This window comes from Odontesthes bonariensis, chromosome 15 (assembly GCF_027942865.1).
Source record: "Odontesthes bonariensis isolate fOdoBon6 chromosome 15, fOdoBon6.hap1, whole genome shotgun sequence".
NCBI classification, from domain to species: Eukaryota; Metazoa; Chordata; class Actinopteri; order Atheriniformes; family Atherinopsidae; genus Odontesthes; species Odontesthes bonariensis.
Window position 1 is genome coordinate 3,995,828 of NC_134520.1, and position 24,124 is coordinate 4,019,951.

At 43.3% G+C, this 24,124-nt stretch overlaps 1 protein-coding gene and 1 long non-coding RNA gene across 7 annotated transcripts in view; one reads left to right on the plus strand and one right to left on the minus strand.

Moving 5' to 3' along the window:
• The window catches only part of palld (palladin, cytoskeletal associated protein), a 55,711-nt gene that overhangs the window by 26,095 nt on the left and 5,492 nt on the right, over window positions 1-24,124 (plus strand). Inside the window, exons 5-16 of one of the 6 annotated variants that reach the window (XM_075484714.1) lie at window positions 267-384; window positions 503-565; window positions 3,369-3,510; window positions 3,653-3,676; window positions 4,254-4,373; window positions 5,409-5,886; window positions 7,302-7,337; window positions 19,860-20,537; window positions 21,298-21,442; window positions 21,743-21,844; window positions 22,604-22,642; window positions 23,570-23,791. In XM_075484714.1, coding sequence (XP_075340829.1) covers window positions 267-384; window positions 503-565; window positions 3,369-3,510; window positions 3,653-3,676; window positions 4,254-4,373; window positions 5,409-5,886; window positions 7,302-7,337; window positions 19,860-20,537; window positions 21,298-21,442; window positions 21,743-21,844; window positions 22,604-22,642; window positions 23,570-23,791 — 2,167 coding nt within the window. The remainder of the gene's footprint in view (window positions 1-266; window positions 385-502; window positions 566-3,368; window positions 3,511-3,652; window positions 3,677-4,253; window positions 4,374-5,408; window positions 5,887-7,301; window positions 7,338-19,859; window positions 20,538-21,297; window positions 21,443-21,742; window positions 21,845-22,603; window positions 22,643-23,569; window positions 23,792-24,124) is intronic. The other 5 variants (XM_075484715.1, XM_075484719.1, XM_075484716.1 and 2 more) reach the window with 5 other exon arrangements.
• LOC142400099 (uncharacterized) lies at window positions 20,378-23,777 on the minus strand. The gene is made up of 3 exons (XR_012772911.1): window positions 23,505-23,777; window positions 23,139-23,349; window positions 20,378-21,883 (listed from the first exon to the last, which is right to left on the minus strand). It is a non-coding gene; the product is annotated as an uncharacterized LOC142400099 (long non-coding RNA).

Consider the following 24,124-nt stretch of genomic DNA (forward strand, 5'->3'; position numbering starts at 1 on the left):
AAAAGAACTGGCATTGAATGCTTCCTATTTCTCTAAGTTTTTCTGATCATTATCTCAGCCATAAATCTGCATCCATCTGGACTGCTTCCTGGTTCTGTTTCTGTTTACCTCTGTTTACACACTGAAGCCAAGATCACTGATATCGTCTTAATTGCAGGGGAGACCATTTTCTTCCAAGTATCATATTTTAACTCAAAGTATTCAGAGTTGAGAAATTGTTCTTTACCTATTTACTAATGTGCCTATTTCTGTTTTGCTTATTTTAGAGGGCAGAAAAAGACAACTTCAATGTCCCTAACAATACGCTCATCGTCCCCAAAAACGCCCGAGGTGCTCCCTCATCGCTCCACTTTGGTCCAGTCCATGTCTCAGCCCCTGCAGCGGGTAAGCACCTATAGCACACAGAAGAATGGAGCCAGACAGATTTGTGGACCACTAAAAGACAAAAAAAAAAATGCTATCTCTTTGTGACAGAACTCCACCTCTATGTTTTATCCCTTAGATGCAGAGCCCGGTCTCGTCACTGTATGGTGGGGAGGTGTCAGGCCCTCCTTTCTTCACCAAGGTAAGTCTGGATATACAAGATACTCGACATGTAAATTAAATGAACGCCCATGTGACTGGTGATAATGAGTCCTAAGCCAGTCACATCTCACTTTATCCCAAAGGTTTCAGATCTTTCTTCGTCTGGTGAAGTAGAATTTTTCCCCAAAGCCAAACTGTTGCCACAAACTTAGAAGCCTACTACTGTCTAAAATTATTTATATAACAACAAGATTCCTCTTAATTTGAACTAAAGGACTATAATTCTCACAATAAAGATATACCACAGAGTATGGTTCATCACACACGGATACGTCAGAGGCTGACATACATGTACTCCGACATCCCATAATAACAGTATGGGGTGCTGTGGCTTTCAGCAGTGGGGGTCAGACAAAACATAGACTTTCCTGAGGGCTCCTCCATCTCCTGCTCAGACTCGTTAACACTCCTCCAACAGCCCCCAATCCCTCCCTCCTGTGGCTGTGGGTCTTGTGATAGCTGGACTGAGACGGGCCGAGGCAGAGCTTCAAACAGCACTGCCAAACCCACAAGGGTCAGGTCCCCTTCACTATCATTCAGCCTGTCAGGCCCTAAATCATCCTCCACTTCATTAGAAAAAGACATTTGTTTTTTTCTTCACCCCCACATCCACCTCCTTTAAAAACTCTTGCAGGCTTTAATCATCTCAATGAGACGATGTTCACTTTTGGTGAAGTGAGCACCCTCACGTCACCCATACATCCAGACCCATGATGTATATCCCACCTGTGGCCTTCCTAAACACACTAATCTCGAAAACGAGCAGTGAGAGACTCTCTTATCCACACTGACAGTGACTGCCTCTTGTTGATGTACCAGTTATTTCACTGCAGCCTCTCCATTAGTTACTGTGGTTCTGCAACAGTATACAGTCAGCTGCTGTGTGATGGTTTGGACGTAGATCTGTAGTCGTTAGAAGGATTTCCAGCAATCTGGAGATTGAGACAGCACCTTTACAGCTTATATGCAGGCTGGGCCGAATGTTTACATTTCAACAAGACTATGACTTGAATTAAAGCACTTGGGGAAAACTCTTTAAAAGTGACTCAACCAGAGTTTGGACTAAGACCTCTGATCAGTTTTTCATAAACAAAAAACATGTCTGAGAAGTTATTTATAAAACCCTACTTTGATGTGGAAATTATGTTATCTTTAAGTAGCGTCTAGACTCGATCCAATTGATTTTCCAGCTGCCTTTATTAAGAGTACTGATGTTTGGGTTGCACATGCATCCGAACCTGACATGAACTTTGCATGAGCTTTACGTTAGAGATGTCAACAGTTACAGCTGTGAGGACACAAGTTGTTGGCTTTAGCTTTTCTTTATTTCCTTTGTAGTTTAAGTTCAGATCATTTCTTTTGCTGTCAGCCATAGTTTTGTCTTCCTGCTGCACGTTGTTCACTGCATAAGCGACACACACCCAAGCTGCGTGTTTGGATTTGTTTGCCAGCCTGCTATTTAGTCCACTTAATAGTACAGTACAAGTTGCCTGGCTTCAGTGCTCTCCACCATCACTATTATCTTGTCTAACAGAAAAAAAATGCTTTTCTCCTTTGGTTTATGGTTATATAGTAAACCATAATTTGTGCAAGCTTTATCCAGAGGGGGGAATTCCAGGCGGGTTGGGTTGATTAAGATTTATTTAAGATTAAACCACATGCGTGGGAGTTAGAAACTGGATTCTTCTCTTGTGTATGGAAAAGTTTTTTGTTGTTGTTGTTGTTAGCATCCTGGATGTTTCTGGCAAGAAGCACAGTTTTTTCCAATTGTAACACATTGACAAAACACGTTTCCACTTGCCATTTTTGATCCGCATTTAAGAGAATGTGACTAAGAAAAGTTGGATGTATGTGGTTAAAAAAACAAAAGCCCTTCCACCAATCCACAAAAAGGTTTATATGCTCGCTTGAGGCGTTTTTTTCCCATTTCAAAGAAGACTTTATGCTAATTGTAGGCAATGGAAACACTTTTGTGAATTGTGTATTCCTGGCAAAGATTGAAATACTTTTAGTCTGAGCCGGCAAACAATAAACTCACGGGACTGTGGCTTCTCAGATGTGATATGATATCACAGATATTCTCACAGATCAACCCTCTGAGGTCTACGATCACGCCGGCGTGATCAGATCGCATGGCGTCATTACGGCTCAGACCCCAGAGGGTTAAAGTTTTTTGTAAAAAAGAGGTCTCTCCAGTTTCTTCTTGTGGATGTCCACCGCAGCTGTTATTGGTTTTTACTCATCAAGATTAGTTTCCAGTAAGGACAACAACTTCTTCTATTGAATTTACTCCACCGGCAAAGTAGCCTCTGGCGAATATGCAACCTGGTTTATTTGATTCAAACCAGTCAATGGAAACGTATTTGCAATGCTTCTTTTTTAGGTTTTAGTTTCAGTTCACTTCAGATTCACCTCTCCAGTGAATGGAAATTCTGGGATGAATTCAGAAAATAATGAAACTTGGAAAACTTTAGAGGGTCTGAAAAGTTTCCATATTAACTTTGAGGGCCAGAGTCTTGAGAGAGGGGAGTGAGAGGAAGAGGAGAACTATATAAGAGGAGTCAGTCTGATGGCCTCTCAGTCCTTAAACTTTTTTTTACAAGTTTTATGAGCACATAACCTTCATCGCTCTTCCTTCATCTCCTCTGAAGCAGATTTATCTTTTTAATTACGAGTTTTCTCTTCTCATGTCTCCTCATCCATCACTCACTCGCTCCTTTTCCTCATGACTTTTCTCTTACTGTTTTCTTTCTGTCTTGTTTATCAATTTCTTCTCTGTGCAGCTCTTGCAAGATGCCCAGGCATCAGAGGGCCAGGTGGTGGTTCTGGAGTGCAGGGTCCGTGGAAGCCCTCCTCTTCAGGTCCGATGGTACCGTCAGGGAAACGAGATCGTGGACTCCCCTGACTTTCGTATTCTCCAAAAAAGTGAGACACTGGTGGCAAGCTTGTTACACCTGAATATCCTTCAGTGATAAACACTTCTCTGAGATTGCATATTTTATAACAACCAAACTATCTCTCTTCCCTTCCTTCCTTTCTGCCTGGAATGAACATGAATTTGAATCAGAGCCTCGATCGGCAGCTGAGCCAGGTTTGTTGCCTCAGGTCCATCATAGAGTGTCTGTCAGTTATTACTCTGCTTTCATTTATCTACACACAGTCAGTGGTTAAAGTTAGTGATAGATTATAAGCTTTGTCTGGAGACTCAAACTGAACTACAGCTTTGGTGATGACTACATCAGATCACAGGTTAATAAGTCTCTATCTTATCAGTCAGAGACTTATTAATGAGTATCTAACACTCACTATCCCATCTGCTACAGTCAAAGGGAATCCCGAAGGAATCTGACTTAAAACTTAAACACACACACACATACACAATAAGACAAACAATGGCACATGCACTACTTTATATCGGATATTCCCCACCTGTGTGACTCAGGTGTTATCTCAGGCTGTGAGTCACACAGACATCCCCGAACATCTGTGTGCGTGTCTGGTCCTCATGCTTGTTCATCTTCTCCCTGCTCGCAGTGCGTCTCATTAATCAGTTGACTTGACATAACAGGCTTCTGTGCACATAACTTGCTCTCTTGTTTATCTTATGTCTTTATTATATCTCATCATGAACAAATGTAAGGACGGTGGTGGTGGTATGTTGTTTTTAGAGGAGATCTGCACCCTGGTCATAGCTGAGGCCTTTCCCGAGGATGGAGGTCTGTTCTGCTGCACAGCGTCCAACCCCTACGGCTCCGTCAGCAGTACGGCCCAACTCACCGTCACTCCAGGTGTGTGTCAAACACAGGCTGAAAAAGACGTTCAAAGATTAACGCATATTTGTAAGGTCGTGCGTATGTATGTCGTCTTTTGTAAACCTCATACAAATGCGATTTGCGCAGAGCCACGAGAAATGAACAAATGCAGACACTCGCCTACTCATTTGCATAGAAAAACACTGTTTGCAACGCAACTAAATAGGCATAACAATTTCCAAATGTGAAATTCAGATGCTAACCAGCGCAGTAGAGAAAAAGAAATCTCTTTCATTTGGTGATCTCGGTTCAGAAATCCTGAGCAGAACAAAAACTGCTGAATGGAAAAAGTCTTGGTTTAGAAATACATCAGCTCACAAGGACATGCATGTTTTCTTCTTAAAGTCAATGTAGTAAGATCCTCCACAAATGCCAGAGCAGCCACCCTCACACAGGACTCTCATGCACAGCTGTAATTATCCACACTATTCACAACTGAATTAGAGTTGATCAGATCAATAAATTAAGGTAAATTGTCTGGGGGTTTTTTACGTTAAAATCTGTCACCTTTTTTGTGCATGGGGCATACATGTTTTCACAGCACATTCTTCTTTCATAAGTACCAGTTTATGTGTAGTAAAAGGCATACATGTGGTTCTTGTGTGTACATTTTATGCATCTTACCTCTCATATAGAAAACATACATTTAAGGTAAACATTTAATCAAGGTAAACTTCTTCCCAGAACAAATGAGATGGCAAATTAATCAGGGCTCCAGGTACCCTGGAGGTCCTGTGGATTGTGTTTATTTATTAGCTGGCCACAAATATTTTGTGTATTCTCACAGACGGGGCTGTGTATGTACTGTGCAGAACTCATCACACAGTTTAAAGGAAAGGCTGAATAAACAGGAATTGCATCAGCCTGATTGGACCCAGCTGCTGCTTCAGATCAGATCAACTGAGACCCTCTTTGTGTGTGTGTGTGTTTAATCTCCATGTAGTGAGGTTTGTGGTAGCTAAAAGAAACATTAAAGCAAAGTTCCACTTTCCTCTTGTCTCTATCCTTCAGCAGCCGAGGACTCATCCAGTAACGGCATGTCTGGTGACAGCTCAGGGTTTGAAGATGCAGCATCCTTCCCTCCTCCTCCTCCACCACCCACTGAGATCAGCCTCCTGGAGCTGCCACCTAAGACGCTGTCTCAGCCCGGCGCTGAGGCTTTCCACATGAATGAGCTGGAGATCTGGCCCGGTGTGTCAGCTCTGCCTCCAGTACAGGTTAGTTCAGAGGTGGAGGACAAAGACAAAGATCAAGAATATCTACAGAATGGTCAACTCCCAAATCCGCCATCACCTCCAAGTTTGCCAAAAGAGACTACACTCCCACCACCACCTCCTCCACTGCCACAGTCTGACCCCATTACAGATGTCCCAATCACAGCCTCAGAGCCAGCCAACATGATACCAGACTCACCTCCAATGCCAGGGAAGCTGTCTCCATCCCCTGGGAAAGACGCTCCTCCACTGCCTACCAAACCGAAACCAAAGCTGTGAGTAGCTGTTGCGTCCCAATGTTTCTGCATGCGAGGAGCAGGCTAAAATCTCCAGGGAGGACTCATGGTGGGGAGACAGAGTAAGAGGACTGTCTGAGGTGTGGTGGAAATGATAGTGTTGTGTCTCAGTTTGCCAAAAGGGTTAAAGGGGGAATCCTAGACCTTTTTAGAACAAAAGCTTTCATATTGGTTTCACTGTAGCATCACGTGGGCAAAGACAGGTCTGCCAGCTGCTGTCTGTCTGTGGCCGTAAACAGATCTGTGTGGCTTTTGCTGGATGGCTCTTATTGTCTCTGTCTGGCCTCGCACTGCATGCCCAGCCCAGGACAGAGTCAGTGTGTTTTTTCCTGGCACCTTTCTGACAGCTCTATGGGGACCAGGTAGGATGTCACTGTTATTAGATAGGAGCCGGGCACAGAACGCTTTTATTATCAGCGGTCCTGTGTTTTGTGATGTCTGCAGTGCACAGGCATTGTGTGCATGGATTTTTTTTCCATCCCACTTGCTGATGCATTTTATTTTTGCCTTTTTTTTAAAAAGCGATGAAATTGAGAATTGAGAAGAAATAAGGGGGAAGTAAGAGAAGACGTGGGACAGAGAAGGGCTGGTATGCAACTAAACTCCACATGCAGACTCAAACCAGGGATGTTGTCATTATGTGGTTAACATTTTCATCCCTCGGCTTCCGGGATGTCTCACTGATTCATGCTTGGTTATTTGACTATTCTTTCACTCTAATGGTTAGTTTAAAGGGTTGGTCTGGTGGTTAGTCAGTCAGTCTTGTCCACTACTTTGGCGAAGACTGAGATTTCTCAACAACAATTCAATTTAGCTTAAAAATTCATGATCCTCAGAGGATGAACCCTACTGACTGATGATACCTTGGTTTTTCCAACACCTTTATGGGTTGAGGGTAACATATGTTAAAGACTATCAGTTTGGATTGCAATGAAAGGTGGTCAAGATATCTATAAATATCGATTCTTATTCCCCTCAAGATGAACTGTAATAGCATTTCACAGTAGAGGACAGAGTGCTGCTCACTGGATATGATAACTTAATGGAACATTTGGATGGATTACTGTACAACTTAGTTCAGACATTCATGGTTGCCAGAGGATGTTTTCTCCAAATTCACTTAATATTCTAACCTTTATAGAAATCCCATTAGGATCTGTAAAAGATCTGAACCATCCAATCTGCATATCTTGTCTAAAGCAGATGGTGAACAATGCCGTTGCTGTGGCCTGTGTCAGGTTGCATGTAGATTTTGGTTTCTGTGCAGTAAAGCTCAGCTCTTGCATTGCACAGTCCAGTTTCTCTGCATGTGCACCGGATTTAATTCGTGCTCGTGGGTGCTACTGCGTATCTCTTGATATAAATGTTATGACTTGTTAATTCTGTGCTTCCAGAGCTGTGAATATAGAGGAGAAGACAGAAAATTTCAGGTAAATATTTGACTGCGAAGGTGATGCTCAGGATATAACTTGAGTTGTGCCTCGTTAACTGAAGTCCTTATTGGTTAAGTCATGGAGGCGAATACAGAATCCACAAGATGTCTGTGTTAAACCACAACATACTGGATTCATTGAACCTTACCACTCAACAGAATTACACTGTGGGTTAATAATTCACTAATGACATGCTGCATTTGGATTATATAGTTTGTTGTCTGAAAGGCTGTAAAAACTTTAAGGGAGTGTATTCTCTGACTTATAACTCTTATTGCATTTCAAATATTGACATTTTTCACTATAGAGTTTGCAAATGCACGTATTCAATATATGACATTACTCAAATACAGAGATACTAGTTTCTTTTTCCACAACAACGACATGAATAAGGCACCAGAAACAATCAGCTCCCAACTGTGAAGCAGTTAGAAAGACTGAGCCACCCTTCTCCTCTTTAAATTCTATAATTACACAGTAAAAACAGCAGCCTTGCCATTAACCAAAGGTCATTTTTCTGCCAGACTGCACTCCGTTTCCTCAGGCAGCCTGTTTGAACAGAGGCTGCATCCCAAAGCCCTTTCGCTTGTCATACAGTTCAGCGGATCCTGTCTGTCATGTGGCACATCCCGCACAGGCGGACATTTCTTCTCCGTGAGCTGCATGCTGCTGCGAGTAAGACCACTTTGAAAAGTAATGTAATCCAACTTTGTTAGTAAGCACTTTGCAATTACTTTTCTTCTTCAACATTTTACAGGAGTTTGTTTTAATCAGCTTGTTTAGAATTACTACTAATGACAGAATTAATGGAAACTATGATCTTAGTGTCTTGATTAGTTGAATAAGGCTGTTTGTGTAACAGCATTTACATAAAGGCAGTGAGATCATTGTTGACAGAATTTTATTACTGAGTGAACAGTTCATTCAGCTTCAGAAATAGGTGTCTAGACTTTGCGATTTCTAGTCTAATGACTGAGTCCTTCTTGTGTTTTGTACGTTTAAGCTTTTGCACCAGAGTAAATGACTCATATCTAGAAATCCTCTGAAATGACTAAGTGCTTTCACAGCTCTCAGTATTATTTAGAAAGCTACAGCTGCATCAAATAAAATGACATTCATAACACCAGTGTTTACATTAATTAGAGAGATGTGTTCATGATCACAAATGGAACCTCTGGAGACAATAATGCAAAGAAGGATTTTGCATAAAATCAAGAGAATTATGGACAACCCTGAACATCCTCTCAATGAGACTGTTATCAGAAAACAGAGTCTCTTCAGTCAAAGGCTTCTTCAGTTTGGATGCAAAACTGACCGCTACAGGAAATCTTTCCTGCCCACAGCCATCAGCATCTATAATAACTCCTTGATTTAATTGAGCTACATTAACATTTAATTTCCCTCTGGGATAAATAAAGTATTTTTGAATTGAATTTGAATTGAATTGAATTGAATCTAGAGTAAATTGTTCTAAATCGTTGGAAAAACAGACTGAAAGTCTGCATAAGGGATGATTTTGCCTCAGTAATACGGAGTTGATGAGATGGAGGAAGTCATTGTGTGACTTGGCAGGAAGGGATAGACTGCAGGAGACCTGAGCTGTGAAAACACGCCTGCTGTTTTCCTGGGCTGAGGGAAGAGAGAGCAGGGTTGATAGGTATTTGGGTTTTGATGCCCGATGTCGATGCCAGACATCAGAATATGAATCAAAGGAAATTCTCAGGGGAGAGGCTCAGATTGTCTGGTTGGATATGCACCAAGTTAAGAGTTTTGGAGAGTAAGCAATGTTTTTTTAAAGCATGTTAAGGGACAGGTAGCAACATGGAAGTATCGTATTGAGAAGAAAGTACACTCAGATTCAGTGTCTTGTAGAACCTGTTTTGGCAGCAATAACTAGTCTCTCACATCTTTGCTGAGGAGTTCTAACCTACTCTTCTTTGAAACGTTGCTTCAGTTCATTAAAGTTTGCAGTATTTGTTTACGTACAGCTGTCTTAAGGTCCAAAGCCTTTTAATCAGGTTGAGGTCTAGAAATTGACTGGATCGTTGCAACACCTTGTTTTGTTTTTCTTTTTAGTCATTCTGTGGTAGATTTGCTGCTGTGCTGTGTCTCAGACAGATGACTTAGTATACAGAGGAGTTCACGGTGCACTCAATGACTCTATCGTCATTGAGTGTCCAGATCCTGTAGCTGCAAAACAAGCCCAAATCACCAGCCCTCCACCACCATGCTTGACAGAAAAATTAAAATATTGAGAGACTGAAATGTAGCTCTTGGGTTGTTTTTTTTGCAGTTCTCTGAGTATTTTATGGTCTGACCTTGAAGTGAACTTGCTGGGACGTCCACTCCTGGGAGGATTAGCAGCTGTGTTGAGTGTTTTCCACATGTGAAAAATCTTCCTCACTGTAGAAAGATGGACTTGATGTTTGAAAAGGCCTTCTAACCCATCCCAGATTGATGGGCAGCAACAGTTTCTTTTATAAGATCATTGCTGATGTCTTTCCTCCTTCTGCTTTTATAGACGTGCTCACATTTACCGTGTATTTTTAATTAGCAGCTACTTACCCTGTTAATGCCCGAGGAAGTGGTGAGGGTGTGCTTAGTTTTTCATGAACTAATTCTGCATTTTGGTTTAGTTTTTGTTCAATAATTAATAGGACTGTGTAAAATGTCACGTGTTGTTTATTTGAGGTTGTATTTATCCTATTTCAAAACCTTGTAATGACCAGTTCATTTCATATTATGTCCTGATATGTAAAAGCTAAGAATTGAAAGAGGCTGTTCTTTTTACTAGGTTTGTAAGTTGTAATTGTTTCTATGCAGTCACAAATAATACTTAGGTTATATGCTTTGGTTAGTTACGTCTGTGAGTGGGTGTGTTATTTTCAGGCTACTGTTTTTACAGGATAAAATTGACAGCCATGTAGAGACAATGTTTTGACCGCCCTCTCATAAGCTCAGGGGTTAAACTAATACAGCAAAAATGTTTTGCTAACATGACCTATTGCTCGGAGCGTACGTGCTATGCAAGGAAAGCAAAACTTATCTCGACGTTGAGGCCAATTCGAATGTGTGAGCTGGCCTTAAAAATAAAGCAGGCTTCCTTTAGAAGTGTCTAAAAAAAGATCGGAAACAATTTATGACTACTGTAAGGCAGTAACACGTAGTAGGAGAGAATGCTTGGAAAGAAGCCTTAAATCTGCTGCTGCATTTCAACATAAGGACAGGGCCATGTTAACTTTGGAGAAATGTGGTCTTCCCTGATTCAACAACACAACTATCTGTTCAAAGTTTAACTGTAGTCATGCGACGCTATGTTAAGTCTTATCATGACAAACTGATAACGCCTGGAGCTTGTGAATCTTATGCACACGCGCGTACACGTTTCTGTTTTTATGGATGCGTTATCCATGCTGACGCTGCATGCTAAAGGATCATGTTTAACAAACAAGGAGGAGTTTTTTTTGCTCATCATGATGGGACAACATAATCTTACTATTATGAGAAGACTGGCGGTTGCCACTTTTTCAGTATCCAGAATGTTGTGCAATAAAGTGCACACATGATGCAGCTACATTAAAGCATTATGACTTAACAGACTGTGAAAAACACAACAAAGAGACAATCAAGAGATGTTGAAATGGTGCGAAAAGATGAAGGTGTGACCACAAAGATGCTGCCCGTGATAATAAGGGCAGAGTTTTTAGATTTTAGGCTGGTATAATGTCTGGTTGGGTGTCGCTGTGTGTACAAGTACAAGAGGCAACAATTATCCATTTCACAGCTTAATCTCTCTCAACACTGACAGTTGAAATCATTCTCTCACACGGATTTCTGTCCACAAAGTGCTCACTAACAATGCGGCTTTGAGATGTATTTTTAATGCAGCTCCACACTACGTTCAGTTTTAGTCAGGATGATAAAAAACAGACACTTTGGCACTTAACAGGACCTCAATTTAGCCTTTTCTCGCTACACTGATTTTGATGTTCTTGCAATAATTCTTGTTCTTTTTTTAGCCATTGGTTACTTAAAGAGATGCTGTAAGAATATTCCACTGTAATCTATAGTATGTGGGTGGTTTGCATGAAGCCAGGGGGTGAAAAAAAAAGAAGACAGAAGCTGTGCATATGAACTTAAACAGACCACAGACATGTTGTACATACAGTAAGCAGGGCCTGCACTTGATTATAAATAGGTTTTAGGTGATATTTTAAGTGGATGCAGAAACAGCCTGAGTAAGGAAAGTAAAGGTCAATCTGCATCTGCCTGTGCAAAGGGAGGAAGTGGAAAGTTCTGGATTTTTTTGGATGGAATTTCATGGCCAACAGCATGCAACAATTCACTTTCTGAAGTTAAAGTTCGATATCGGCGGAATACACCATCACCACAGAAGTGCGTAAATACTGCTGTGATGAAGGCCAAGAATGGCCTAATCCATTTTAATATGGCCTGAAGCTTGACCTCATACCTTTCAATCCATGTCCGCTGACATATCTGCCATACCACTGAGATTAAATGATCTGCTGTAGTTCCAGGCCTCTTTAACCTCTGTGAAGTTGTTGTCAGGGGAACAGCATACAAACTGAAGGCAACAAACAGCTCCCCAGCAGCAGTCATTATTCTCCTACAGCAGACAGACAGACACACATACACCCTGAAGCTCTACTCGTGGCTACAGCGTGAACTCACAGCAGGTTACTGGTTGGTGTCTGTCCCCCTTTACATTTTTTCTCAGTATGCCAACAGTTCTTTTTCTTTTTGGCCTTGTTGTGTTTAATGTAAAAAAAAAAAGCACGATCTGCTGTATATTCTCTCTGCATTGCACTGCTGAACAAGGAGCTTTGGGCTGCCAGGATTTGTCACATATCTGCGCTGTGACTCAGAGCTTCCTCTCGGCAGTGTGTTTGTGTTTACGAGGTGCAAGTCATGAACTCGCTAATGAAGTATTAACAATCACTTTCTTGTCGAGGTGTTGCTGCGGTTTTATAGAAAGCGGGAAACATGCGTGTTAAAGAACCCCATATAGCCCTGGCTACCCACTGGGAGCTTTGCTTGTGGCTCATCGTCATCATACGTCTAATTAGCAATGAAAGTAAAACACTGACTGAGTCAGTTCCCCCGATGGATACCTTTGCAGGCCACATGCTTGGTTTTTGATTTCAAGCTAATGGAAAAAGGCAGGAAATTTGTTCTCATTTGGGAGGGTTTGTGCAACAGAATAAAAAGTGAAATGAAGTCACAGGAGGCACAAGAGAGCAGGAAAGAAGATCATTTCACATGGGCCTCCACAGTCAGAGATGGGCAGTCCTTAAAAGGACATGGGAGACACGGGATTGGCTGAGACACCAGACCAACAAACTGCTGGATTGGTCCGATGGGCTAGAGTGACCTGCATGGAATGGAGAAACTTTCCAAATAAGGAAGAGAGTTGTGGGAGCTGACCTTCATAATACAGACAGGGAGCTGGAAGAAAGAAGGGAGAGCTGAGGGAGAGGGAGTGATGAAAAGATGAACAGAGGGAAAAGAGGAGCTGGGGACCAGGCAGGGTGTATGCTTGGGAGTTGACAGCATGGAAACTAACTGGCCTCAGTGATCCCCTCATGGAGAGCAGCCTGGCACGTTACACACAGAGAAACACACAGATGAATACACATCACCCTACATATATATACACACATGCTCAGAGGAAGACATTGTTTCCGGATGAGATCGATCAGCCTGTGATTAGATGCTCCCTACAGCTGCTGGTGCGAGTGGTGAGTGTGGCTGCTTGTGTGGCATAGGAGCACCTCCCTTTAGACACCCTCACAACTGGCCGACCACATAGCTCCCACTTGTGAATGTTAATTAGAGGGTGTAATAATGTGTACACACTCCACTCTCATGACACTTCTGTCACCATGACGGGATCCACTCTGTCTCGTCTCTTACTGTCAGTGATTCAGCTCACAAGGAATGACTCGTACCGTCTCCTAATGGCTGTCTGACCTTTCCCCAATAATTACATGAACACTCTACAAAGCGCACACACCACTCCACTGGACCGGATCCCTGGCCCCCTACCTTCCATCAGCATGCCATGACTCATCAACCAGTCTGGAATACAGACTCTAAAAATAGAGGCATAACACACGAAAATAGAAAATGATACATTCCTTAAAAAAGAAAAAAGATGTACTTCATGCCACAAAAATGAGGGAGATGATTCTCTTGTTGAGAAATACTTGTAAGCATACTTGTGTGAATGAAGCCAGATACGTGTGGTTGGGATGAGAGTGTCTACACACACAGAAACAGTGTGTGTTACATAAAGCTATTATATTCCATATGCTCGGCATTGGACATAATAGCTCCCTCCTGTTCTTTGTTAACAAACGAAGGGTAGATGATATGTCTGTGTGGCCAGAGAGAGGATGTTTCCAGTCAAAAAACTGGTTTCAAATGTTACTTTATAATGGACTATTCTAATTTGTGTCACCTAAAACAGAGGCTTTTTCAGGTCATTCATTTCTTACATTTGTCTTTGATTCTGTTTCTGATGTCCAAAATTACATCAATTTGAACAGCAAGGAAGGAGTAAAAGAAATAAGATGTGCGTCTCTATATTTCCTCATCTTGTCTTTCTTATGGGTGCATTCTTTATGTGCATCTCAGGAGCAGAAAACATGAAGTCCTTGATCAGAACAATACAGTATGTGCCTGAGCTTTTAATTTGAAAGCAGCTGCTCTTTGGCAGACTGCAGGCTTTTAATGTGAAGAGGAGGGACTCACAGGCTGACTGACTCACTCAGAGAGAGAGAGCGACTGCGTCTGTCACTGTCTGGCTGCCCAGCGCTATATATGCTCCTCATACCTGGCAGGGCAACACTGAGACGCAGTTCACTCTCCTGCTGGGATTTATCCACTCCGAAGATCAGAACACTGAAGGTACAACTCTTTCTTATTCTATTGTGTCAGCTGTGAAAAACTCGTGTGAGTTAAGCAAACTGGAGCTGGAGTGAGAGCCTAACAGGAAAAAAAATGTTAACAAGAAGGATGCTTTTCTTAAACTCTCAAACTTTAAAAAGAAATGTTATTTCCTCTACATGTAGTTTAGTTTTTTTTTTTTTAAATCATCATTTATGATTTCTATCAGAGCCAAATAATTCAATTCATATTATGGAGTGGAAGATGAGCAATTGAGGTAGAATATGAACTTTTTTTTTTTCGTGCTCTCCTCCTTTACCAGTTTTCTGTGCTAATGCTTAAATCATATGTTTTCAGAATGGTTGTTTGTTTGTTCTGGGAGCACACAGAGGCTGAGTGTGGTACCCATTCATTTGCCTGAGGCTCAAAAAGGTAGCGGGTTCAGGCTGCGGAGAGGAAGCATCACTCTGAGGGACTTTCACGAAAAGTAGTTTGTTAGTTTTCTTTCCAGCCTTGTGTCTGTGACTTAAACTGGCTGCGTTTATGTGACGGGGTTCATTTGTTTGTAGAGCGCCTCAGTGGAGTCAGATGGATTAGTTCACACAATAGGGTCTCAAGTGAGAAAGCCTGCGTCTTACTCGGCTGTGGCAATTCCACTGACTGATTTCTTTACTCTTTGCCTCTCTCCCTGCTCCCCCCTCCTCCTTCCCCTCTTCTTCTCCCTCCACTCCTGCTGCTAATCCCATTTGATGGCAACGTCTTTCCCACTCCAATCCAGAGAAGAATGTCTTCAACATTCCTGCTATAGAGAGAAAAGAAAAAAACACTCCCTGTCTCACTTGGACAGAGGAGTGGGGAGAAGAGGGATGGGTGGATGGATGGAGGTATACGGAGAAAAGCAGAACTCACTGATAGTGTAGAACCCCTCTTCGCCTCTTTACTTGGATTTGAAATATGAGCCAAGATAAAGAGTTGGGGAGGAAACTAATAGTGTAAGAAGAAAGAAAGAAAGTAGGGCACGGAGAAAGTGGAAGATCGGAGCGGCTGTGAGCTGTTGGTGTGGTTGGAATAAGAAAAACGCTCTGTGCTACGCTTTAAAGAGAGGGGGGAAAGGAAAACAGTCTGGTTCTATTTTATGTGGTGTGTGTGCAATTAGAGCCAGAGAGAAAGAAGAGAAGGAGGAGGAGGGGATGGCGGCACCCGGGAAGGAGCGGGGTTGAAAATGAGTTAAGGACAACAGGAGAACAAAGCCAGGGGGAGAATAAATCAGCGGATATGGAAGAGGTGAATGATGGACAGTGGATGAATGGTGAATAAAGGGTTCCCTGTAGCAGCAGCTGCAGCAGCCTCTTTCTGTTTGTGTGCAACATCTCAGCTTCTTCCTCCTAAACACTTTATATTACAGTTTGAAAACTGTAATGTTAATGTTCTTATTTTCTGCTCAGTCCAAACTGCACAACCGCATCACCATAGATGTGACTTACTTGAATGTAATGTTGAAATGAAATGTTTCTAGGGAGAGCTGACACAGAGAAATCAAACGTCATCAGACTAACCGTCTAACTATTAGTCCGACTGATGTGGCGTTCCAGCTCAAGGGCTTCAGACAAACTCATGCTGACGCATTGTAGTGATGAGGCAATGCCTGCAGGGGGAAAGCAGGTAGCTGTGAACCAGGTGTGTGTAGGCACATCACAACATATATCCTATTTTTTTTTGGTGCTCAAATTATGGTGATTGAATTGTGCATATCTATCGCCATGAACTTCTGGTCCATGTAACAGTTTTGATCAAGTGATGTTTGTAATGGTTTCATGCACGCTCTGCAGGTTGTGTTTGTGTTGTAGGTGTGATACTGCAGCTCACTTTCAGTGTTTCATTATAAATCATTTACAATGGCAAGGTCATGCTGTTACTAATGCAAACAAGCATTTGGTTTATAACCTGAAAGCAGAGCTCCCACCAAAGCCTCTCCTTGTTCGTCTTGTTGCGTGAGCAGGAAGATGCCTTGTTCTACACTTCTGATCGCACTTCTTCTGCTTGCACGCACCCACAGACTGTAAAAGACAGCAGGCACCGTCTCAGTTCTCCTCATGCCATTGTTTACGGAAGGAAACCCCTCATTACTGCCGATGTACACTCAACAACTTCCTAAACGCTTCCTGTCATCAGCTGGCGAGGCTAATAAAGCGGCTTCATCTTTTACAGCCAGCTGCAGAGCTAACGAGATGGGCAGCAGATAAAGCCGTGGATGGCTCCTAGTTTACTTCAGCATAGCAATGAGGATGAACCGCACGCCATACGTGTTCAGGAAGCACAAGCAAGCCACAGAGAATGCTGTAGTCTCTATTTATCAAAGCAACATGCTGCTGGTGAAGATGGACTGTATCTGGCACATCTCACTGTTGGGCAGACCGAAACATCACAGGGCTGTAAAACACTCCTTCAATTATGTTACAGTCAGGCCGCTCTGGGAGCTGTTTACTGGGCTTTCAGAAACTAGAGAGACAAAGTTCCTCCAGACCACATTCCTTTTTGTCTTTTCTATGCAGCCCTAACACAGAAGACCTACAGTCTTGGCCTATTTATACCACCAGAAGTGGGAGCAAAAAAGAAAGAGAGAGCCGCTGAGAAATATATGGTTAAGTCTGAGGAGCTGGAGCGTTTTCTCTGTCAAGCGTAGCGCTTTGTGGGCCAGTTGGCTCAGACCAGACCAGAACAGCAAAACACAGGGCCGTTGGCATGACGACAGAGGAACACTTCCCTCCGAACTCAGTTCTGCTCCGCCACAAGAGAAGTAACCCTGCACTGGTTCTCAAGCCTTTATTTATTCTTTTTTACAAAGGAAGAAGGTGCAGGTCAGGCTTTAGGAAGGACTGCGCTGCAGCAGCAGGCAGCTGGGATGAAAAAGCAGGACATGGTGTGCTTCTTGTTGTGACCTTGTTATGCACTTTGTGGTCAATGTGATCTGGAGGATGAGAGGCGGAGGCTGCTCTGGTGCAATCACAGAGTCTGGATGACCTCTGGTCTTTTGAGAGTTCACTTGATGTAAATCCTGAAGTGGGCTGTGAAACTACTCATGCAGCTGGTGAAAATGCAAGCTGACCTTTTCATGCCCTTATAAATATGAAGCAAATGTCTAAACAAAAGTCAGAGGCCAATCTAATCTGGCCAATTTAGAACCCTATCTTGCTGCGTGAGTTTCTAGGATGTCAACTGACATGTCAGTGCAGTTTGATATTGATTCATTTCTCAATCACAAGCAAATCGTCATGGATTTCATGACACTGACGCAGTTTTTTTCTGTGCAATCAACAACAAAGCTTGTCCAGTTGTTACTTAATCTCGGAAATAAAGGACACATTTTAAGGTGTAGATAACTTCTGCGGCCCTGACTCACTCTTAGTTTTTTCCCCACTGTTTCTTCTCCAACAAGAGTAACACAAGACGGTGTCAAAAACATGGACAAACGCTGAAGAGGAGGACTTTCCTGTTGAGCCCGTAAAGCATTGTGTTGAGGAGAGAGAGAGATGAGGCTGCGAGGAAATTAAGTGTGTTTCCTTTCTGCTTGAGCAGACGGGCAGGGTGCTTCTGCCTCCAAGAACACAGCCAAAAAAGGAAGCGCTGCAGAGCGCTGCAAGCCTCACCAGCTGCCAAACTATTCCTGTAAAAGCACTCTTTTGGTGGAGGTCTGAACAGGAGACCTTTGGGGAATGTAAAGGAAAATGTATACAGAGTGGGAGATGTGTTGAACTGATCGTGTGCTCTTGTGGCCAGTGAGTTCTGTAAGGAGAGCGCCAGGTGGGGAGAAAGTAGATGGGTGCCTTTAAATTAATGTCTATTTATTTGCGTCTGTATGGTTGGCTTTTTAAGGGAGCATGTGACCAACATGAATGAGACAAACTAATCTTTTCTTTTTTGTTACCTGATGCTACAGCTGCCAGTTTTGTCACATACTAAGTTCGTACCAGCAGGAACCTGAAGGGAGGGAGTTTTCTCTGCACAGTGACAGATTTAAAAAAAAAAAAAAATACAACAGTTGAAACACTCGACTGATTATTCAACATCTGGAAAAGATTTTGGCACATGAACTCTGTGGACTCTGGACAACATGCACCACTGGGATGTACAATATATTCTGAGCTGGGAAGAACTCATCAGTCTCACATACACATAGCTGTACAACCTTTAAGATTTATAACTTTTCAAACTTTCCAGAAAGACCCTCACAGATAGTTTCTAAGAATGCGTTTCTGTCCTGTGGTTATCAAGGTTGGCTCTCTTTAAACAGCCTAAACTGTTCCTTATTTAGACGTTCAACATTTCATTTTGGGGGTCTACTAGAAGGGAGCTTAGATGTTTCATTATTCAAAATCGCTATGTTTTAGCTCCTCTCACTTTAAGGGTCCTCTTCTGAAAGACCCAGTCAGCTCTTACTGGTCCAAATAGTCACAGTTTCAGGCGCCTGTTTATTGGTCCAAATAGTCACAGTTTCAGGCACCTGTTTATTGTTTAAGTCATTGTTTAAACTAGCCACAGCACTGTCAGTATGCAAATGTTTATGTATATTAATAAAGGAAGAAAAGCGTGAACTATAAGCGAAGCACTTCAGGCGGTTCAGGATTCAGGTGTCCTGTGTGAGATTCCGTCTGGTGTGGACTTTAGGATTTATAACTTTACAAACCTTTTACATGCTGCCAAAAAAAGCTGTAAAACGCACTGAAGTAAAGGGAAAGAACAGCATAATCACATATGCTCTCTTTAGAACCCTACTAGTGCGTTTAAAGCTTGTGTCAATAATGCGGGGAAAAAGAGGTTTGGAGCCGATGACGTTACAAAAACCTCTTCCCTCTTCCTCCTCCACAATGACGTGATAACTGTGAATCAACCAAGCTGGGGGCGAGAATGGACAACCACACCTCTGAAAAAACACAATACTTCATCATTAGCACTCATCCCTGACAAAGGGGCATGCCAACATTACATTTATGTTTTTCTTTAATCATGAAACCATTCAACGAGGAGGAGCCCCTTGTTCTTATTTCACAGATATGAAAACATTACATCTGAACCCTGCCTCCATATCAGGCCAGTTTACAGTCAATTTGCCAAAAATGTTGCCCTGTCAGACAACAGTAACAGAGCTGTTTTTCTCACTATAACACTTCTGTAACCATTCCTGCAACACACTTGCAGTGCTGTCAGTGGTCTGGCTTTTCTTGGTCTTGGTTAAAGGCTGATAAACTATCAGTCCAAACTGCTGATGCAGTGGTTTCCTCTCCAGAAGTTGTGCATGTACCACTTTTTGTGCCTAAACATGTCCTTCATTTCTTGTGTTTCTGCGTCACTGATGTCCCAATTCTTTGACAGGATCCATTGACTGAGCTCACATCTGGCATCCAACCCTTTTGCCAGTTGTGTTCTGACCATAGTTGGACAGAAACTTGCTGTTGTTTCAGGCATAAACTGAAAACAGAAGCACACTTTTGTAACATGTTTTACTGGTAACCTTGGTATAGGTGCCCTCCAACTATTGACAAACTAGAAATATAATTTAAAAGCGACTGATTGGTTGACTGTATGTTCTGATCCCTTTCACTCTCTTCACAGGAACGCTTCCCAGCTGAAGCAGCTGCAGGACCAGATTCTGTTGGAGCAGCAGGAAGCAGCCAACTGGCAGCAGCAGGAGCATCAAAACCAGGAAGTTCCTCCTCCACCTCAGCAACCTCTTCGGGAAGTACCTCCACCTGCACCACCATCTCCACCTCTCCCCCCTCCTCCCTCCTTCCAGGAGTTGGAGAGCGGCACAGCCATGCAGGCCAGCACATTCAACTACGCCCGCCCCAAGCAGTTCATTGCTGCTCAGAGCCCCAGCGGGGCGGGCTTCCTCACCCAGTCCTCCGGCTCGTCTGGGTCGAGCCTGTCCTCCCCCCTCTCTCCTCCCACCCCACACAAGCCCTTCAGCAGAGTCGCCTTGCCCCCATTCACTAAGGCTGGTAGCGTTGAGTCTCCGACCTCTCCTTCTTTCCCACCTCCACCTCCACCCTTCCTGAGCTCCAGTAATCTATCCTCTCCCTCAGGCCCCGCCCAAGACTTCCCCCCTCCTCCCCCTCCTCCCCCTCCACCTGTCGCTATGTCTCCAGCCTACTCAGACATGTCCTCACCCTTCTCCTCCATCCCTCCGTCTCCTGCCTCCAGCTTCCTGACTTCAGTGTTGCCCTCCTCACCTTCCACACCCGGCAGTCCTACAGTCAACTCACTGGGCCTTCCTAAGGGCAACGGGACTGTGTAAGTGTACCTCACACAGACATTTACACACACAGCTTTTTTTGCAGAGTCAGGTGAGTTGTGCAAGCTTGTTATACACAGCATCAAGCCAGAAGAGTGCATCCCAGGCGAGTCCTTAACATAAACCTGCTGGCGAGCAAAATATCTGCAGCTGAATAGAAAATGACATGTTTACATTTTTATACAGCATGTTTACAGGGAAATGCTAACTAGAGAGGCCACACAGTCCCACACACATGCATAGAAAAATGCTTTGAAGGTACAAGCCCCCATATGGCAAGAAAATATACACCATGACCTCAGAGTGAAAGGTGTTTCCAAATCAAACAAACATTTGCACATGTTAGCATACATCTTCAACCAAGTTGGCATTTCTCTGTTAAAAGCTCTCACTTGAATGAAGCTTGGCGTATCGAGTAAGCTGATAAAAATCTGTTGCATAGGTAATCCTCTTCTGATGGCTACCCTTGAGAAATGTACTTTTTTACCTCCATCACGGACATTCCACCTTTAGCTCTTTGCCAGTTATTTTTCATCAGCCCCTCACTCACTCCTGCACTCCCCCTCTCGCCCTGGCATTCCTGCTGCAGTCGTGAAGAGATAAGAAGACACGTCGTGGAATGCAATAGCTGGACACGTCCAGATAAGCGTGGAGGGAGAGAACCACGGAGCAGAGATAATGTGTGTATGCGTGTTAACGCAGAGAAGCGAGGAGCCACGATTTTAATGCTCAAATTTGTGTTTTTTGTCCCTCTTTCAGCAAAGCGTTCCCCAGGAAGTCCTCGGTCACCAAGACGCCTCGCATGGCCTCTGACTCAGACATCCAGGGATCCAAGGATGCGGTCATCCAGGATTTGGAGAGAAAACTACGCTTTAAAGAGGAACGCATAAGCAATGGCCAACAGGTGTGGGATTATACGTGTGTGTTCTCCTCTAACTGAGTTGTTGATGGTACTGTGTGTGATCAGGGAATGTGCGTGTTCAGTAACACAGATTAACAAGCATTTAATGGAAACTATTCATGAAGGAAAAGCATTTCAGGTAAAGAGTTCTTAAAGAAGTGTATGGTCCAATGCAGATTTGAATAAACTAAAATGTTTTAACACGAGGCTCAGATGCAGCAGCAAGGTGGTGGTGTGGAAAAGTGTGTGTTTTGTGCAACTGACAGACTAACCCGCGCTGACCCCATTAATCCCTGCTTCCAGAGGTTAACCTATGAGGAGAAGATGGCTCGCAGGCTGCTGGGGGCCGACAACGCTGCCACAGTCTTAAACACACAGGACACAGAGGAGGAGCCAGTCACACAGGTACAGTGGCTCTTCATCAGGAGTATCACACACATGGACCTGAAATCACAAGAGCATGGGAGCACTTCACAGACATATCCACACCAGCAGTGCTTTTTCATCCTTCCGTTGCATGTACGGCATACGACACAAGCGCCTTTCTGTCCTGTCCACCGATACACCGCTGATGTCATTCCTATCTCATGATCACCGGCTTTCCTTTGTGTCCCGCTGTGTGCAACCCCACCCCGAGTCACTGTAAACACTGTGGAAGAGCACATCATGAAAGCAAGGTGTAAACACTGCCAAGTCCTCCGAGGCCCTCCATAAAAAGCTCTGTTTATGCAAACCGCTTGAAACCAGGGTTGCTGCAAACTAACCGAGGAGCAACACCAAGCAAAGCTGATGTGGCCATTTGTCTGCGGGCCAACAAGTGGCTCTGTGGAAGGGCACAAAAAAGCACCTCTTCCCACAGTGGGGTGAGCTTTTCTTTCTAGAGCAGTCCAAATCTATATTAATAATAATGTATATTCACTACTTAAATGCTTTCATCCTGATATCGCCCATAAACATTACAGAGCACAAGTGTTCTGTGTGCTGATTCCTCTTTGCATGAGAAGCAACATTACTGCTTGGAACTCTGACCACAACTCTAAGCCTGTGAATGCATCACCAGCAACACATTGTGCTACATCACACCCTACAGAACACGTAATTCCCCCACTGAGTGATGCACGGCAACAGAAAACACAAACAAAACCTCTTTTTTCCTCCCCACAGGACGACAAGTCAGCTGATACAGAATCTTGTCCTCAAAAGGTTGCTTTTCCTTCTTCTGACACCTGCTACTTTTTTTTTTTTTAATCCACTTTGTGTAAAACGTCACTGTGTGTAGCCGTGAACACAGGGTCACACTAACATCTGAGGCTGGTATGCGGTGACTTGACGTGAGAATTAGCTGATTAGGAAACAAATGGCAAACAAAAGTGAGCTGAACTGATCAGTGAGCTTCCAAATCCACCTGTCACTGCAGGTTTCTGAAAATCCCAAAGAAGGGACTTTAAAAAGGAGCGTGTACAGTTTATAGTGTGTAACGTGTATAAATCTGCACCTTTCACTCTGTGTTGTCATTGAGTATGTGAATAATGTATGAAGCATGCCTTACAGCTTGCATTCTCAGCACCGTTGCTCTGCATTTGTGATTCAAGTAGAATTAAACAATATCTTTAATATCTTACTAAACAATGAACACACATTTTTACTTAGTAAAATTGTATTAAAGGAACCTCCGTCTGTACTATTGCAGGATAATTACCTCGGCAGAACAGAACGGCCCACTTCGTTGACTGCTGTTTTTCTGAGCAGAGTTAGTTCAGGAGGATAAACGCTCGCTCTGCAGCTGTGCCCGAGGCCTGTCATTATCTGTAGAATGTGTCATCAGACTGGGCTGCTCTGCAGATGTTCTACGCTGCCTCCACAGAGTGATGAGAGATTGATGGAGATGGTGGGAAGGAGGAGTGGCTCATCTAGGGAAAGAGAATTAGAAAACTGGAGGAAAGTTGGTAGTTTAAAATGACATTAAAGACTAGGTTAATGAGTCTGTAAAAACTAGAATAGGGCAAACAGAATTCTACTGATAGCTCTCTGCACCCTGCCATGACTGCATGATCACACAACCCACTCTTCTCACTGGTCCAGCTGTTTGTCCTCAGCCTTCCCCTAAATCTGCCTTTCTCCGGCATTTAGGAATACAAAGTATCCAGCTTTGAGCAGCGATTGATCAGTGAGATTGAATTCCGTCTGGAGCGTTCTCCGGTGGAGGAGTCGGACGACGACGTGCAGCACGATGAAGACTCCGCCGGCCGAGGAGTGGCGCCATCCTTCGACCAGAAGCTCAAACACTACAAAGTGTTCGAGGGCATGCCAGTCACATTCTCCTGCAAGGTTAAAGGAGATCCTAAACCAAAGGTGAGTGGGTTTACTGGAGGAATGTCAACACCTCGAATTAATAAAGCTGGGGATTCTTATTATTAAATGGGTCTTACGTCATTTCTGAAGCATTTCTGATGGTTCAGCTTTGCTTGGAGAGCTGCTGATGTGTGATGTTGACGATGGAAGGTGTAGATATTTTGTGCATATGCTCTGTGTGATAAGGAGAGGCCCTTTGCAAGAACACACACTGGCCTGGGCTGGCTGCCTGGCTCTGCAAGCATTTATGACATGCTGATGACAGGCTTCATGATGGAATATGAAAAGAGAACAGATAAACACAAAAGAGTCATAGAAAGGCTCAGATTTTTA